We start from the raw sequence: 19102 nt of genomic DNA, 5'->3' as shown, positions 1-19102 counted from the left end.
TGAAACCTACAAATGAACAATTGCACATTAAAGGGAACCTTATCAAATCTAATTCAAATTCTGTTCCCTGTCGCTATGACGCACTGCAGTCCCTCCGGTGCCCAGTTCTCGTGGAAGAACACCAGCACACCGGTGGGCACCAGTGGGCAGGGGCATTGGCGGGGCGCAGGAATGGCGGAGGTGCGGCGAGTGATCGGGGCAGAGGAACGGAGAGAGATCGGGGCACACGAGCGACGTGACCGGGACCCAGGAGAGGCGTGAGTTCGGGGCTCAGGAGAGGCGAGGGGCCCAGGGGCAGCACGGGCCCAGCCCACACTGTGCGATATGTGAGCGCGCACTGGGCCCGTGCAGCAGAGCAGGTCTCCAGTCGTCCTGGTTAACCCTTGCCCCTGGACCAAGACCTCGCTCTGTCAAGCCCCGTGTGGTGGCTGGTGTGCAACGGTCACCCCACGTTAAAACAATCCACCCACAGGCATCTTCCACCCTTCAGGATGTAGTTCAGGATCCGGAATATTAGTTCCTTCACCGAAACACCTGTGAACTCATCCCTTTTTGGGTGTGGAAGCGAGTCATTCTCGCTTCGAGGGAGCGCCTGAGAAGAAAAAGGACACTGCTTGTTCAACGTGACTTTTGTAACACTCGCGGGTAAACAAAAGGAAATCTTCGGAGAAAGCATTAGCCCACGCTTCCACCCGCCTGCCCCCTGCCCCCTCCTCCACCCCCCCCCCCCCCACCACGAGGTTCCTGTCCCTTTAACTCGCAGGCAGCAGACCAACCTGCCCCACTCGCCGCCCGCCCGTCGCAGTTGCTCACCGGAGGCCGTGTGATTGCAGCTCCTTGCTCATCTTTAGCTGCTGGAGGTCGTCGATGTCGCGGAACAGGAAGAAGACATCTTTACACTCAGGGTGGGTCTCAAACAACCTGCAAAGGGGGGGAGTGGGGGGGGGGGGGGCAACACCGTTCAGGGTCAGAGTCAGAATCGACCACCTCCCGCGGCACAAGAACACAAGAAATAGGAGCAGGAGTCGGCCATTCGGCCCCTCGAGCCCGCTCCGCCATTCAATGAGATCACGGCTGACCTTCGACCTCAACTCCACTTCCCCGCCCGCTCCCCATATCCCTTCACTCCCTTATCATTCAAAAATCTACCTCCACCTGAAATATATTCAATAACCCAGCCTCCCAGGGGTAGAAAATTCCACATGTTCACCCCCCCTCTGAGAGAAGAAATTCCTCCTCACCTCCGTCTTAAATGGGCGGCCCCTTATTCTGAGACTTTGCCCCCTAGTTCTAGATTCCCCCGCGAGGGGAAATATCCTCTCTGCATCCACCCTGTCCAGCCCCCTCAGTATCTTATGTTCAATAAGATCACCTCTCATTCCCCTAAACTCCAATGAGTACAGGCATTGTTCATGGCAGGCCGGCCGATGTTGTATGGACACCTCGCGCACAGTGTATTACTCTGCTGCTCAGGGGAATCTGCCCGTGTGTTGTGGACCGTCACTTTAAGGCCGTCAAGTTTCATTTGCCACAAATAGGCACATCCTGAAGGCAATTAAAGGGCAGTTGCTTCTCCTCAGAAACTCTGCAACTCCCGATCCGGCTCTCCAGGGTCAGACCCAGAAATGGTACTGGGTGTGGGGGCAGAGTGGTGAGGTCACAGGACCAGTAATCCTGCGGCCTGGACTGATGATCCAGAGACCAGAGTTCAAATGCCACCCTGGGGCAGCTGGGGAATTTAAATTCAGTTAATTAAATAAATCTGGAATTAAAATGCTAGTATCAGTAATGGTGACCATGAAACTACCGGGTTGTCGTTAAAACCCACTAATGTCCCTTTAGGGAAGGAAATAGAAACATAGAAACACAGAAAATAGGTGCAGGAGTAGGCCATTTGGCCCTTTGAGCCTGCACCGCCATTCAATGAGTTCATGGCTGAACATGCAACTTCAGTACCCCATTCCTGCTTTCTCGCCATACCCCTTGATCCCCCTAGTAGTAAGGACTTCATCTAACTCTTTTTTGAATATATTTAGTGAATTGGCCTCAACAACTTTCTGTGGTAGAGAATTCCAAGGTTCACCACTCTCTGGGTGAAGAAGTTTCTCCTCATCTCGGTCCTCAATGGCTTACCCCTTATCCTTAGACTGTGACCCCTGGTTCTGGACTTCCCCAACATTGGGAACATTCTTCCTGCATCTAACCTGTCTGAACCCATCAGAATTTTAAACGTTTCTATGAGATCCCCTCTCATTCTTCTGAACTCCAGTGAATACAAGCCCAGTTGATCCAGTCTTTCTTGATAGGTCAGTCCCGCCATCCCGGGAATCAGTCCCGGTGAACCTTCGCTGCACTCCCTCAATAGCAAGAATGTCCTTCCTCAAGTTAGGAGACCAAAACTGTACACAATACTCCAGGTGTGGCCTCACCAAGGCCCTGTACAACTGTAGCAACACCTCCCTGCCCCTGTACTCAAATCCCCTCGCTATGAAGGCCAACATGCCATTTGCTTTCTTAACCGCCTGCTGTACCTGCATGCCAACCTTCAATGACTGATGTACCATGACACCCAGGTCTCATTGCACCTCCCCTTTTCCTAATCTGTCACCATTCAGATAATAGTCTGTCTCTCTGTTTTTACCACCAAAGTGATAACCTCACATTTATCCACATTATACTTCATCTGCCATGCATTTGCCCACTCACCTAACCTATCCAAGTCACTCTGCAGCCTCATAGCATCCTCCTCGCAGCTCACACTGCCACCCAACTTAATGTCATCTGCAAATTTGGAGATACTACATTTAATCCCCTCGTCTAAATCATTAATGTACAATGTAAACAGCTGGGGCCCCAGCACAGAACCTTGCGGTACCCCACTAGTCACTGCCTGCCATTCTGAAAAGTACCCATTTACTCTTTGCTTCCTGTCTGCCAACCAGTTCTCAATCCATGTCAGCACACTACCCCCAATCCCATGTGCTCTAACTTTGAACATTAATCTCTTGTGTGGCATCTGCCACCCTAACCCGGTCTGGACGATGTGTGACTCCAGACCTACAGCAATGTGGTTGACCATTAACTGCCCTCTGAAATGGCCCAGCGAGACACTCAGACGGCTCACCACCACCTTCTCGAGGGGCAATTAGGGATGGGCAACAAATGCCGGCCTTACCAGCGACACCCACATCCTGAGGGCGAATAAAAAAGTGAATAATTTTCTTTTCCCGATACTTTTTGGATATTTTGATGAGTGGCAGACATTCATTAGACACAGAACGATATCCAGCTGTAGTTATAGCCACACACACTGGCAGACCTCCCGTGGCACTGCTCATGGTAGGTCAGTGTGCGAGTTGTTTCATTAAAGGAACATCACACCGTGTGAAACACTGTGTTATCCTATCGCTAGACTGCAGGTGAGCGTCCCTTTAAGGCTACGGTATCGAATTCACCCCGAGCCAACACCGGGTGAGCTTATTCCGAGAGTAATTGCTATTTAGAGTGGAGGTCAGAACCGTGCATCTACAGAAGGATTGATGAGACACCCCCAGATGGTGTGGCTCTGGGACCTTCTAGCACAAGGCACTCACTTTTGTTTCTTTCGGATTTGATTTTACAGATATCTGCATTAAATCGTAATAAAATAAAGACATGATCTTAGAATAAGGGGCTGCCCTTTTAAAACTGAGCTGGGAAGAAATTTCTTCTCAGAGGGTTGTAAATCTGTGGAATTCGCTGCCTCAGAGAGCTGTGGAACATAGAAACATAGAAAATAGGTGCAGGAGTAGGCCATTCGGCCCTTCGAGCCTGCACCGCCATTCGATAAGATCATGGCTGATCATTCACCCCTTTCCTGCTTTCTCTCCATACCCCTTGATCCCTTTAGCCGTAAGGGCCACATCTAACTCCCTTTTGAATATATCCAACGAATTGGCCTCAACAACTCTCTGCGGTAGGGAATTCCACAGGTTAACAACTCTGAGTGAAGAAGTTTCTCCTCATCTCAGTCCTAAATAGCTTACCTCTTATCCTTAGAATGTGACAGAGATAGACAGTTTCTTAAATGATAAGGGGTTATGGGGAGCGGGCGGGGAAGTGGAGCTGAGTCCATGATCAGATCAGCCATGATCGTATTAAATGGCGGAGCAGGCTCGAGGGGCCGAATGGCCGACTCCTGGTCCTATTTCTTATGTTCTTATTTCTATAGCGCCTTTCACGACCACTGGACATTCCAAAGCACTTCACCGCCAAAGAAGTACTTTTTGAAGAGCAGTCACTGTGTAATGTGGGAAATAATTTGAACCTATGACCTCTGGTTATTGTCACGCTTGCAAGAGGGAATAGATTTTCTCTATGTAATCTACAAAACCTCTCGTCGTTATGAAAACCTCTATTTGGTCATTCCTTAATCTTCTCCAAGGAGAACAGTATTAACTTTTCCAACGTCACCTCATAACTGAAGCCCCTCTTCCATGGTAACATCCTGGGAAACCTCCCCTGTACCCTTTCTAAAGCCCTGACATCTGTCCTGGTGTGCCCAGAGTTGTCCACAATGCTCCAGCTGTGTATTCTACCCGACGTAAACTAGAGGTGCTCCAAAACTCGACTGCCCGTGTCCTAACTCACACCGAGTCCCGCTCACCCATCACCCCCTGTGCCCCGTGTCCTAACTCGCACCTGAGTCCCACTCACCCATCATCCCCTGTGCCCCGTGTCCTAACTCACACCAAGTCCCGCTCACCCAGCACCGCCTGTGCTCACTGCCCCGTGTCCTAACTCACACCGAGTCCCGCTCACCCATCACCCCCTGTGCTCGCTGCCCTGTGTCCTAACTCGCACCGAGTCCCGCTCACCCATCACCCCCTGTGCTCACTGCCCCGTGTCCTAACTCGCACCGAGTCCCGCTCACCCATCACCCCCTGTGCTCACTGCCCCGTGTCCTAACTCGCACCGAGTCCCGCTCACCCATCACCCCCTGTGCTCACTGCCCCGTGTCCTAACTCACACCGAGTTCCACTCACCCATCACCCCCTGTGCTCGCTGCCCCGTGTCCTAACTTGCACCCAGTCCCGCTCACCCATCACCCCCTGTGCTCGCTGACCCGTGTCCTAACTCTCACCGAGTCCCGCTCACCCATGACCCCCTGTGCTCGCTGCCCTGTGTCCTAACTTGCACCCAGTCCCGCTCACCCATCACCCCCTGTGCTCGCTGACCCGTGTCCTAACTCTCACCGAGTCCCGCTCACCCATCACCCCCTGTGCTCGCTGCCCCGTGTCCTAACTCGCAACGCATCCCGCTCACCCATCACCCCCTGTGCCCGTGTCCTAACTCGCACCTGAGTCCCACTCACCCATCACCCCCTGTGCCCCGTGTCCTAACTCACACCGAGTCCCGCTCACCCATCACCCCCTGTGTTCGCTGCCCTGTGTCCTAACTCGCACCGAGTCCCGCTCACCCATCACCCCCTGTGCTCACTGCCCCGTGACCTAACTCGCACCGAGTCCCGCTCACCCATCACCCCCTGTGCTCGCTGACCCGTGTCCTAACTCTCACCCAGTCCCGCTCACCCATGACCCCCTGTGCTCGCTGCCCTGTGTCCTAACTTGCACCCAGTCCCGCTCACCCATCACCCCCTGTGCTCGCTGACCCGTGTCCTAACTCTCACCGAGTCCCGCTCACCCATCACCCCCTGTGCTCGCTGCCCCGTGTCCTAACTCGCAACGCATCCCGCTCACCCATCACCCCCTGTGCCCCGTGTCCTAACTCGCACCTGAGTCCCACTCACCCATCACCCCCTGTGCCCCGTGTCCTAACTCACACCAAGTCCCGCTCACCCAGCACCGCCTGTGCTCGCTGCCCCGTGTCCTAACTCGCACCGAGTCCCGCTCACCCATCACCCCCTGTGCTCACTGCCCCGTGTTCTAACTCACACCGAGTCCCGCTCACCCATCACCCCCTGTGCTCACTGCCCCGTGTCCTAACTCACACCGAGTCCCGCTCACCCATCACCCCCTGTGCTCACTGCCCCGTGTCCTAACTCACACCCAGTCCCGCTCACCCATCACCCCCTGTGCTCACTGACCCGTGTCCTAACTCACACCCAGTCCCGCTCACCCATCACCCCCTGTGCTCGCTGCCCCGTGTCCTAACTCACACCCAGTCCCACTCACCCATCACCCCCTGTGCTCACTGCCCCGTGTCCTAACTCACACCCAGTCCCGCTCACCCATCACCCCCTGTGCTCGCTGACCTACATTGGCACCCAGTTAAACAACACCTCGATTTCAAAATTCTCATCCTTGTTTATAAATCCCTCCATGGCCCTCGCCCCTCCCTATCTCTGTAATCTCCTCCAGCCCCACAACCCCCCGAGATATCTGCGCTCCTCTAATTCTGCCCTCCTGAGCATCCCTGATTCTAATCGCTCCACCATCCGTGGCCGTGCCTTCTGTTGCCTGGGCCCCAAGCTCTGGAACTCCCTCCCTAAACCTCTCCACCTCTCTACCTCTCTTTCCTCCTTCAAGAAGCTCCTTAAAACTTCCCTGTCTGACCAAGCACCTAATTTCTCCTTATGTGGCTTGGTGTCAAATTTTTTGTCTTATAATAATCCTGTGAAGCACCTTGGGACGTTTCACTACATTAAAGGCGCTATATAAATACAGGTCGGTATTGTTGTTGTTGAGGCCTAGCCAGTGATTTATCATAACAAATATTTAATATTTTAAAAAGGGAAGTAGATAAGTATTTGGAAAATTAAAAAATGATGAGAATGTGGAACTCGCTGCCCAGGGAGGGGTTGAGGCGAATAGTATCGATGGATTTAAGGGGAGGCTGGATAAACACATGAGGGAGAAGGGGATAGAGGGTTATGCCGATAGATTTAGATGGGGAAAGACGGGAGAGGGCTCGAGTGGAGCATAAACGCCGGCATGGACTGGTTGGGCCCAATGGCCTGGTTCTGTGCCGTATATCCCGTGTAATCCTGTGTATACTGGGAGGCGGGGGGGAGGGGTTCGGGAGAGGGTGGGTGGGGGCAGCTTTAAGAGGGCTGACACAGTGGATTGGGCTAAATGGCCTCCTTCAATGTTGTAGAACTGCATGGGGATAAAGTTTCTGTCCGGAATTTATTCCATGCGGGTGTTACAATGGGCGGCGCTCGGATTTACTGCCCATGGATAATAACATCCCATCCACGATCCTAGAGTGACATTTTTTAACATTCGTCCCTGGGATGTGGGCGTCGCTGGCAAGGCCGGCATTTATTGCCCATCCCTAATTGCCCCTCGAGAAGGTGGTGGTGAGCCTCTTTCTTGAACCGCTGCAGTCCGTGTGGTGAAGGTGCTCCCACAGTGCTGTTAGGGAGGGAATTCCAGGATTGTGACCCAGCGACGATGAAGGAACGGCCGATATATTTCCCAGTCAGGATGGTGTGTGACTGGGAGGGGAACGTGGAGGTGGTGGTGTTCCCATGGACCTGCTGCCCTTGTCCTTCTAGGGGGCAGAGGTCGCGGGTTTGGGAGGTGCTGCCGAAGAAGCCTTGGCCAGTTGCCGTGGTCCATCTTGTAGACGGTGCACACTGCAGCCAGGGGGCGCCGGTGGTGGAGGGAGTGAATGACGAGTGGCAGTGGCACTTTAAAGAGGTGGGGTTCGATGGTGAGGTTCCCCTTTAGATCGGAGACTGTAACGAAACTCTGAGTCAATAAACTCTCATTAACATCCGTTCTTTCATTGAATTTCTTTCCCATTAAATCCGCCTGTCGCTCCACTCCACCTTCTGTCAGTGAATCCGTCAGTGTTCCCATGAAAGGTCAGAAGTGATAGAGTCAGCAATCCTGTGGGAGAACAAGTAACTATGACTCAAGATTCTCTCAATCATTCAACAACAGTATCTTTCTCCCTGGGGCATGTATGTGAGGCATAAATCTCCTAATGTGCTGCCAACATCTTCGATTGACTTTCTCACGGCCTGTTCGTGCTCCCATCACGCTCGCATCCGCCCTGGCTCCCGGTGAACATCAGCTGAAGGATACAGTAGTGAGGAGCTGAGTCCACGGCCAGATCAGCCAGGATCTTGTTGAATGGCGGAGCAGGCTCGAGGGGCTAGATGGCCTACTCCTGTTCCTAATTCTGATGTTCTTATGTTCTTATTGTATATCTGTCCTCTGATCTCGCTATTCCCAGGTCTGTTGGAAGTCTGATACACAATATTTACAGCGAAAGCACTTTCTCATGTGGCCTCCGGCAAGGTGCTGCACAGGAGCGATGATCATACAGAATTTCTCACCGAGCCACATAAGGAGATACTGATTACACAACCCTTACTGCTGCAATGACTGATATCAGCAAATTCAAAGTCAGCCTTTGCTAGTCTATGGGGCTCACCACCATCCTTGCCAAGACTGTTAGACATTAGACAATGCAAGGTGTCTCCAATTTAACTCTTGAGGTTGCTGGCAGCACAGAATGACCAATTACCGGGCCAGTTATTGCCTGCACCTTAACTAGGGCTGTCCTGTGCGGAGAGATTGCGCAGATTGGGCCCATACTCTCTGGAGTTTAGAGGATTGGGAGGTGATCTCATTGAAACATACAGGATTCTGAGGGGGATTGACAGGGTAGATGCAGGGAGGATGTTTCCCCCGGGCTGGGGAGTCTAGAACCAGGGGTCACAGTCTCAGGATAAGGGGTCGGCCATTTAGGACTGAGATGTGGAGATATTTCTTCACTCAGAGGGTGGTGAATCTTTGGAATTCTCTGCCCCAGAGGGCTGTGGGGGCTCAGTCGTTGAGTATATTCAAGACTGAGATCGATAGATTTTTTGACTCTCGTGGAATCGAGGGATATGGGGATCGGGCGGGAAGGTGGAGTCTGTCCCACCTGTGACAGGGTCTGTGGTTCCCGTATTGGGCTGTTCAGCCACCTGAGAACTCACTGTTAGAATGGAAGCAAGTCTTGCAAAAAACAAATGAGCCTGCATATCGTGGGCCACAAGAGCACGCCTGGGGTCCGCACTGCTGTCAGTGACTGGGACCAATTGTTTATGCACATCATTTATGCACGATGTAACTTTTCATTAAAGTAGATCAAATCATTCTTTACCCGGAGAACGAGGAACATGTGGAACGGACACGAGTGGAGCATAAACGCTGGCGTTGAACAGTCGGTCTGAATGGACCGTGCCTGAGCTTGTGCATTCGATGTCATTCCCTATAATTCACACATTCTGTGGCAGGATTGCGTGTTTTAATTGGCCCTTCGTTTCTCTGTGGTCGTTGGCCCCTCACTGTGTGCAGAATTGCCTGCTGCTGATTGTTCTTCAAGCAGCTGTTAGCGACTGTGAAGCATTTTGGGATGTCCTGGGGATATAAAAGCTGCAAGGCAAGAATCATTTCTCACTTCTGCCTTCAAAGCCAATTTTCAACGGGGAAAGAGAGGTGTGTGTGTAAGGGAAAATAAGCTCCTATTTTTGTTGCAATGTCGACAGTATCTTTTAATGGATTGTTTTCATTCTTTCTGAATTTCTTTAGGGGAGGGGGATGGGTAATTTTAATTATTTATTTTTTTAAAAGCCTTGCATTTCATGAGAACAACAACAACCTGTATTTATATAGCGCCTTTAATGTGGTGAAACGTCCCAAGGTGCTTCACAGGAGCGTTATGCGACCACAAATTTGACACCGAGCCGCATAATTAGAAATTAGGGCCGGTGACCAAAAGCTGGGTCAACGAGGGAGGTTTTAAGGAGCGTCTTGAAGGAGGAAAGAGAGTCGGAGAGGTTTAGGGAGGGAGTTCCAGAGCTTGGGGCCCAGGCAACAGAAGGCACGGCCACCGATGGTGGAGCGATTATAATCAGGGATGCTCAAGAGGGCAGAATTAGAGGAGCGCAGAGATCTCGGGGGGTTGTGGGGCTGGAGGGGATTACAGAGAAAAGAACATAACATAAGAAATAGGAGCAGGAGTCGGCCATTCGGCCCCTCGAGCCTGCTCCGCCATTCAATGAGATCACGGCTGATCTTCAACCTCAACACTTTCCCGCCTGATCCCCATATCCCTCGATTCCCTTAATATCCAAAAATCTATCGATCTCAGCCTTGAATATACTCAACGACTGAGCCTCCACAGCCCTCTGGGGCAGAGAATTCCAAAGATTCACCACCCTCTGAGTGAAGAAATTCCTCCTCATCTCAGTCCTAAATGGCCGACCCCTTATCCTGAGACTGTGACCCCTGGTTCTAGACTCCCCAGCCCGGGGGGAAACACCCTCCCTGCATCTACCCTGTCAAGCCCTGTAAGAATGTTGTATGTTTCAATGAGAGATTTCTATAGCGCCTTTCACGACCACCGGGCGTCCCAAAGCACTTTACAGCCAATGAAGTACTTTTGGAGTGTAGTCACTGTTGTAATGTGGGAAACGCGGCAGCCAATTTGCGCACAGCAAGCTCCCACAAACAGCAATGTGATAATGACCAGATAATCTGTTTTAGTGATGTTGGTTGAGGGATAAATATTGGCCCCAGGACACCGGGGAGAACTCCCCTGCTCTTCTTTGAAATAGTGCCACGGGATCTTTTACATGCACCTGAGAGAGCAGACGGAGCCTCGGTTAACGTTTCATCTGAAAGACGGCACCTCCGACAGTGCAGCACTCCCTCAGTTCCCCCCCTCCAACAGTGCACCACTCCCTCAGTACTGTCCCTCCTGACAGTGCAGCACTCCCTCAGTACTGCCCCTCCGACAGTGCGGCGTTCCCTCAGTACTGCCCCTCCAACAGTGCACCACTCCCTCAGTACTGTCCCTCCCACAATGCAGCACTCCCTCAGTACTGCCCCTGTGACAGTGCAGCGTTCCCTCAGTACTGCCCCTCCGACAGTGCAGCGCTCCTTCAGTACTGCCCCTCCCACAATGCAGCGCTCCCTCAGTACTGCCCCTGTGACAGTGCAGCGTTCCCTCAGTACTGCCCCTCCAACAATGCAGCGCTCCCTCAGTACTGCCCCTCTGACAGTGCGGCACTCCCTCAGCACTGCCCCTCCGACAGTGCGGCGTTCCCTCAGTACTGCCCCTCCGACAGTGCAGCGCTCCCTCAGTACTGCCCCTCCCACAATGCAGCACTCCCTCAGTACTGCCCCTGTGACAGTGCAGCGTTCCCTCAGTACTGCCCCTCCGACAGTGCGGCACTCCCTCAGTACTGCCCCTCCGACAGTGCGGCACTCCCTCAGTACTGCCCCTGTGACAGTGCAGCGCTCCCTCAGTACTGCCCCTCCGACAGTGCAGCGCTCCCTCAGTACTGCCCCTCCGACAGTGCAGCGCTCCCTCAGCACTGCCCCTCCCACAATGCAGCGCTCCCTCAGCACTGCCCCTCCGACAGTGCAACGCTCCCTCAGTACTGCCCCTCCGACAGTGCAGCGCTCCCTCAGCACTGCCCCTCCCACAATGCAGCGCTCCCTCAGCACTGCCCCTCCCACAATGCAGCGCTCCCTCAGCACTGCCCCTCCGACAGTGCAGCGCTCCCTCAGCACTGCACTGGGAGTGACAGCCTAGATTTTTGTGCTCAAGTCCCTGGAGTGGGACTTGAACCCACAACCTCTGACTCAGAGGCGAGAGTGCTGCCCACTGAGCCACAGCATGAAAGAAGGCATGCCAGAGGGATCTCCAGGCATGAGCTACACTGGCACCTCCTGCTGTTATGCCACCAACCATATCGGCCAGGCTTGGCACACCTACCTGCCAATGACTAACAACAACAACCTCCGCAGTCTCTGGAAATCAGAGCATTGCTGTCTTCTGCAAGGACGCCTGCAGCCAACCCCACAACACAGGCACACCGTAGGCATGGTGACCAGCGTAGCCATGGTGACCAGCGTAGCCATGGTGACCACCACACTCAACTCATTTTAGGCAGCACATGTATCAAACATGTGACTGATGCCTTGGTCAATATGGCCAGAACCCTCACCTCCTCACACGCTGAACAGCAACAGGGTTATGACATCGCTGCCTATTTCGTAAAGTGTTAAAGGCAGCCATGTAACCATCTGCCAGAGGATTCTAGCTCCTCCCCTGCCAACATCATTTGCCCACTCCTGCCACACCTGCCTTCCCTGCCCCGTGTCACAGGAGGGTAATTTGCACCTTCACCACTTGGGCAGAAAACTGGCAGAGTGCGTCGCCCACCCATTCTGTAACGGGTGAGGGTGAAAATCCACTCACAATGCCCCCCCACCCCGCCACCCACCCGCTGTCTCTGTCTCACTCTCTCAACAAACTATGGGTGGTGATATTCAGTGTGTTTCTGCTTGACTGAGCAGCATTAAAAATTCGACTCACTTATGGAAAATATAACTCAAATTAGGCAGAGGAAAGACACTATCTCTCTTTCGCTGGGGCCGATTTTCACTTTCGGCAGCTGAACATTATATGCCCCACTCAGAAAGGAAAATCAGGAATGATATAAAGCAGATGCCTGACCCACAGCCACCAGTTTACTGCCCACACTGTATCCCTCTGCCTGTGTGTGTCTTCCCTGAACACAACTGAAGTAAAAAATTAATATATTTTCTTGAAATTAAACCTGCTCAAATTTACCAATTTGTATTCAAATTATTCGCAAAACTTATGAAGTGAAACATTGTTATACCCAGAGATGCAATTTCATTTTCCACTTGGAATACATAATAGACCATTTAAAATTTGAATTTATATAGAAGTTTCAGCAAGTTTTTACACAGTCTGCCCTATTCAAAAATTGACCGTGTTTGTCGTTTGTATGTATGCACACGTGATCAGCTCCGCTGGGCAGGGCCACATTGTCCGCATGCCCCAGACACGAGGCTCCCAAAGCAAGCGCTCTACTCGGAACTCCTCCACGGCAAGCGAGCCCCAGGTGGGCAGAGGAAACGTTACAAGGGACCACCCTCAAAGCCTCCCTGATAAAGTGCAACATCCCCACCGACACCTGGGAGTCCCTGGCCAAAGACCAGTCCGCCCTAAGTGGGGGAAGTGCATCCGGGAGGGCGCTGAGCACCTCGAGTCTCGTCGCCGAGAGCGTGTAGAAACCAAGCGCAGGCAGCGGAAGGAGCGTGCGGCAAACCTGTCCCACCCTCCCCTTCCCTCAACCACTGTCTGTCCCACCTGTGACAGGGACTGTGGCTCTCGTATTGGACTGTTCAGCCACCTAAGGATTCATTTTAAGAGTGGAAGCAAGTCTTCCTCAATTCTGAGGGACTGCCTATGATGATGATGATGGTATGCACACAAACCACGCACAGAAAACACGCTCACCCGGGGTAGAAATGAGTTTGGACCTCAAAAGAGGCAACAGGATCTGGCACAACCGCTGTAATCTCCCGGGATCTCCCGGGATCTCCCGGGCTCTCCCATACAATCACTGACATACTCCGATAAATCGCGTGCAAATACGCAAGTGCTCCCGAGTATCTGCTGCACATATTGACATACTCCAGTCCTGGGGATCTCTTGCAAATACTGACATACCCTGGGGACCCCTTGCAAGGTTTTTAGTTCAAACTTGAGCACATGTATCTAGGCTGAAGCTCCCAGTGCAGTGCTGAAGGAGCGCCGCACTGTTGGAGGAGCAGTACTGAGGGAGTGCCGCAATGTCGGAGGGGCAGTACTGAGGGAGTGCTGCACTGTCGGAAGAGCAGTACTGAGGGAGTACTGCACTGTCGGAGGGGCAGTACTGAGGGAGTGCTGCACTGTTGGAGGGGCAGTACTGAGGGAGTGCTGCACTGTCGGAGGAGCAGTACTGAGGGAGTGCTGCACTGTCGGAGGGGCAGTACTGAGGGAGTGCTGCACTGTTGGAAGAGCAGTACTGGGGGAACGCTTCACTGTCAGAGGATCAGTACTGAGGGAGCGCCGCACTGTCGGAGAGCCAGTACTGAGGAAGCACTGCACGGTTGGAGGGGCAGTACTGAGGGAGTGCTGCACTGTCAGAGAGGCAATGTTGAGGGAGTGCCGCACTGTCGGAGGGGCAGTACTGAGGGAGTGCCGCACTGTGGGAGGGGCAATACTGAGGGAGCGACGCACTGTCGGAGGGGCAGTACTGAGGGAGCACCGCACTGTCGGAGGGGCAGTACTGAGGGAGTGCCGCACTGTCGGAGGGGCAGTACTGAGGGAGTGCCGCACTGTCGGAGGGGCAGTACTGAGGGAGCGCCGCACTGTCGGAGAGGCAGTACTGAGGGAGCGCCGCACTGTCGGAGGGGCAGTACTGAGGGAGCGCCGCACTGTCGGAGGGGCAGTACTGAGGGAGTGCCGCACTGTCGGAGGGGCAGTACTGAGGGAGCGCCGCACTGTCGGAGGGGCAGTACTGAGGGAGCGCCGCACTGTCGGAGGGGCAGTACTGAGGGAGTGCCGCACTGTCGGAGGGGCAGTACTGAGGGAGAGCCGCACTGTCGGAGGGGCAGTACTGAGGGAGCGCCGCACTGTCAGAGGTGCCCTCTTTCAGATGAGACATTAATACCAGGTGCTCTCTCAGGTGGACATAAAAGATCCCAGGGCACTATTTTGAAGAAGAGCAGGGGAGTTCTCCCCGGTGTCCTGGGCCAATATTTATCCCTCAACCAACATCACAAAAACAGATTATCTGGTCATTATCACATTGCTGTGTGTGGGAGCTTGCTGTGTGCAAATTGGCTGCCGCGTTTCCCACATTACAACAGTGATGACAGTTGAGAAAGTACTTCATTGGCTGTAAAGTGCGTTGGGGCATCCGGTGGTCATGAAAAGCATGATATAAACGCAAATCTTTCTTTAACATGCCTGGGAACCCCCTTTGCAAATGCTGCAACATTCCAGGGAGCTTCTGCAAAAATTAACAAACTTCTGGGCCCCTCAAACTTAATTTGCAAAAATTTGTGTCAACGACTCAAAGAGAAGACAATATCTTATATTTATGGCCTCTAGTTCTGGTCTCCCCCACAAGTGGAAACATCTTCTCTACGTCTAGCCCATCGAACCCTTTCATAATCTTAAAGACCTCTGTCAGGTCTCCCCTCGGCCTTCTGTATTGTGGAGAAAAGACCCCTCAGTCACTAGCTGTTAGTAACAGTCTGCTGTCGGGTATGGGTGTCATTAAACTGCCAGTAACACGGAGCCTGTTCCCACAGACAGAATGGGTCAGCTGCCGATGTCAAGTCACCAGAACCCCCCACCCTCAACATCCCCCCCCCATAAAGTTCCACTGCTCTGTGGTCCAATGCCAAATAGCTAGACCTCCTTTTAAATCTGATGTCTTACAGTTACTCCAGCTATACATGGATATGGCCGCTACTTGTTGCCAAGTCCAACACCAGGCAGGATAGAGGTAGTGGAGCGGGGGAGGGGGCGGGGAGGGTGAGCGGGGGAGGGGAGCAGGGAGAGGAGGGGGAGGATCAAGCTTTGAGTTTGATGTTTGCTGTGCTCCTGATGGGAGTGATCGGTGATTGGAGCGTGGGCAGGTACAGCAGGGGCAGAGAGGTCGGGGCGAAGGAGCGGCAAGTGACCATGGAGCGACGTGATCGGGGCCCAGAAGAGGCGAGGGGCCCAGGGGCAGCACGGGCCCAGCCCACACTGTGCTATGTGCGCGCACTAGATCTGTGCAGCAGGGCTGGTCTCCAGTCATCCTGGGTAATCCTTGCCACTGGACCAAAACCTAGCTCTGTCAAGCCCGTGTGGACTAAGACTGGATCGACTAGGCTTATATTCACTGGAATTTAGAAGAATGAGAGGGGATCTCATAGAAGCGTATAAAATTCTGAGGGGATTGGACAGGTTAGATGCAGGAGGAATGTTCCCAATATTGGGGAGGTCCAGAAACAGGGATCACAGTCTAAGGATAAGGGATAAGCCATTTGGACTGAGATGAGGAGAAACATTTTCACCCAGAGAATTGTGAACGTGTGGAATTCTCTACCACAGAAAGTTGTTGAGGCCAGTTCGTTGGATATATTCATAAGGGAGTTAGATGTGGCCCTTATGGCTAAAGGGATCAAGGGGTATGGAGAGAAAGCAGGAATGGGGTACTGAAGTTGCATGATCAGCCATGATCTTATTGAATGGTGGTGCAGACTCGAAGGGCCGAATGGCCTACTCCTGCACCTATTTTCTATGTTTCTATATGTGGTGGCTGGTGTGCAACGGTCACCCCACGTTAAAAAAATCCACCCTTCAGGATGTAGTTCGGGATCTGGAATATTAGGTCCTTCATTGAAACACCTGTGAACTCATCCCTTTTCGGCGGGGAAGCAAGTCACCCTCGCTTCGAGGGACGGCCTGAGAAGAAGGATCAGTAACAGACAGAATACACAATAATGTTTTGTAGAGGAAATAAGAATAATGAAATAAGCAATAGGAATGAACCGGAGAATGGGAAGTTAAAGAAATTGAATTACCAGATCATTCAAATTAAGCGACCTTGAATTGAGGGAACTGAACGTTGAATTTTACAGCACAGAAACAAACCACTTGGCCGGGGTCTATGCCCCACCGCTCCGTGCCGGGGTTTATGCCCCACCGCTCCGTGCCGGGGTTTATGCCCCACCGCTCCGTGCCGGGGTTTATGCCCCACCGCTCCGTGCCGGGGTTTATGCCCCACCGCTCCGTGCCGGGGTTTATGCCCCACCGCTCCGTGCCGGGGTTTATGCCCCACCGCTCCGTGCCGGGGTTTATGTCCCACCGCTCCGTGCCGGGGTCTATGCTCCACACCAACCCCCTCCCACCCCTCTCCATCTCACCCCATCACCATATCACTCCGTTCCTTTCTCCCTCATGTGTTTATCCAGCTTCCCCTTAAATACATCGATACTATTCGCCTCAACCTCTCCCTGTGGCAGCGAGTTCCACATTCTCACCGCTCTCTGGGTAAAGACGTTTCTCCTGAATTCCCCATTGGGTTTATTAGTGACTGTCTGATATTGGTGGCCCCTAGTTCTGGTCACCCCCACAAGTGGGAACATCTTCTCTACGTCTACCCTCTCGAATCCTTTCACTCAGAGGGTGGTGAATCTTTGGAATTTTCTGCCCCAGAGGGCTGGGGAGGCTCAGTCGTTGAGTATATTCAAGGCTGAGATCGATAGATCTTTGGATATTGAGGGAATCGAGGGATATGGGGACAGTGCAGGAAAGTGGAGTTGAGGTCGAAGATCAGCCGTGATCTCACTGAATGGCGGAACAGGCTCGAGGGGCCGAATGGCCGTCTCCTGCTCCTAATTCTCATGTTCTTTCATAATTTTACGGACCTCGGTCAGCTCTCCCCCTTAGCCTTCTCTATTCTACAGAAAAGAGCCAACAGCCACGAGCTATTAGTAACAGGCAGAACACACAATGAGGTTTTGTCGAGGCGGTTCTGTTTTGCCCCAAGCACACAGAAACCTCACCATTCTTCCCATTGGCAGGCTCCACTTTGCAACTCCACGGGGCAGCGGGCTTGCAGATACCAAGAAGCAAGCGTCACTGCTCCAAAAGCACGTTAACACTTAAACCGGGATTAGAATCCTCATAAAACACAAGGTGACCAGCGGAGAGGGATCCCTCTGCAACCAGGTGTAGAAAGCTTGTTACATGCATTTAGCAAAAAGGGTACTGGATAAATGTCAGTGTCAGTCGTGGCTCAGTGGGCAGCACCCTCGCCTCTGAGTCAGAAGGTTGTGGGTTCAAGTCCCACTCCAGTTACTTGAGCACATAAATCCAGGCTGACACTCCCAGTGCAGCACTGAGGGAGCGCCGCACTGTCGGAGGGGCAGTACTGAGGGAGCGCCGCACTGTCGGAGGGGCAGTACTGAGGGAGCGCCATACTGTCGGAGGGGCAGCACTGAGGGAATTCCGCACAGTTGGAGAGGCAGTACTGTCGGAGGGGTAATACTGAGGGAGTTCTGCACTGTTGGAGGGGTAATACTGAGGGAGTGCCACACTGTTGGAGGGGCAGTACTGAGGGAGCGCCGCACTGTCGGAGGGACAGTACTGAGGGACCGCCGCACTGTCGGAGGGGCAGTACTGAGGGAGTGCCGCACTGTCGGAGGGGCTGTACTGTCGGAGGGGCAGTACTGAGGGAATGCTGCACTGTCGGAGGGGCCGTCTTTCAGAAGAAATGTTAAATCAAGGCCCTCTCTCAGATGGGTGTAAAAGATCCTGTGGCATTATTTCGAAGAAGAATAGGGGAGTTGTGGCCTGGGGCCAATATTTATCTCTCAATCAGCATAAGAAAAAAAACAGATTATCTGGTGATTATCACATTGCTGTGTGTGGGAGCTTGCTGTGCACAAATTGACTGCCACATTTCCCACATTACAACAGTCCAAAAGTACTTCATTGGCTGTAAAGCGCTTTGGGACGTCCGGTGGTCGTGAAAGGTGCTATATAAGTGCAAGCGTTTCCTAAAATACTTGAAGGAAATTTGTTTTTGCCGGGAAGTGCAGGGGGAGTGGGACTGATTGGATCGCTCTCTCACAGAGCCAGCACGGGTTTGATGGGCCGAATGGCCTCCTCCTGTGCTGTTAGGTTCCCGAACCAAATGGAATCTGAACCCTAGAGAGGCGACATTCGGATGGAAGTCAGGACAGGATTGGAAAGGTTGAGAGAAACAAGGAAGGCGAGCTGGACAGACAGGAGCCCGGCCAATTCTGTCCTCACCTGATGAACATGATGATCCCGACCCTGGCGATGTCTTGGTGCAGGACTTTCCAGGATTCTGCCACCAGTCGCTTCTGCTGCTCGGTCAGGAGGAGCGGCGGGAGAGAGGCGGAGCAGCCCGGCTCCCGGGAATCCGGCCCTGAATCCGGAGCTGAGCCGGAGCCCAGTCTGGGAGCCGAGCCGATCACATCTGGGCTAGGTTTGCCGGGTTCCACCCCCGACCCGGACAGAGCACAGCCCATGGTCAACCCCAGAGAATCTCACCCTCCTAGTCCCAGAGAACCTCACCCTCCTAGTCCCAGAGAACCTCACCCTCAGTCCCAGAGAACCTCACCCTCAGCCCCAGAGAACCTCACCCTCCTAGTCCCAGAGAACCTCACCCTCCTAGTCCCAGAGAACCTCACCCTCAGCCCCAGAGAATCTCACCCTCCTCGTCCCAGAGAACCTCACCCTCCTAGTCCCAGAGAACCTCACCCTC

The 19102-nt window shown here is 53.1% G+C and overlaps 1 protein-coding gene across 1 annotated transcript in view; it reads right to left on the bottom strand.

Annotated features, from left to right (window-relative positions):
* xgb (x globin) overlaps positions 1-18866 on the bottom strand; it is a 37244-nt gene extending 18378 nt beyond the window's left edge. Inside the window, exons 1-2 of the mRNA XM_070867566.1 lie at positions 18625-18866; positions 814-921 (exon numbers count right to left, since the gene is read on the bottom strand). Of these exons, the coding sequence (XP_070723667.1) occupies positions 814-921; positions 18625-18866 (350 nt within the window). The remainder of the gene's footprint in view (positions 1-813; positions 922-18624) is intronic.
* Positions 18867-19102: the final 236 nt, after the last annotated feature.

The sequence above is a fragment of the Pristiophorus japonicus genome, chromosome 26, assembly GCF_044704955.1.
Source record: "Pristiophorus japonicus isolate sPriJap1 chromosome 26, sPriJap1.hap1, whole genome shotgun sequence".
NCBI classification, from domain to species: Eukaryota; Metazoa; Chordata; class Chondrichthyes; family Pristiophoridae; genus Pristiophorus; species Pristiophorus japonicus.
The sequence above is the reverse complement of the archived record's forward strand: the minus strand, read 5'-3'. Positions and strand labels throughout refer to the sequence as shown.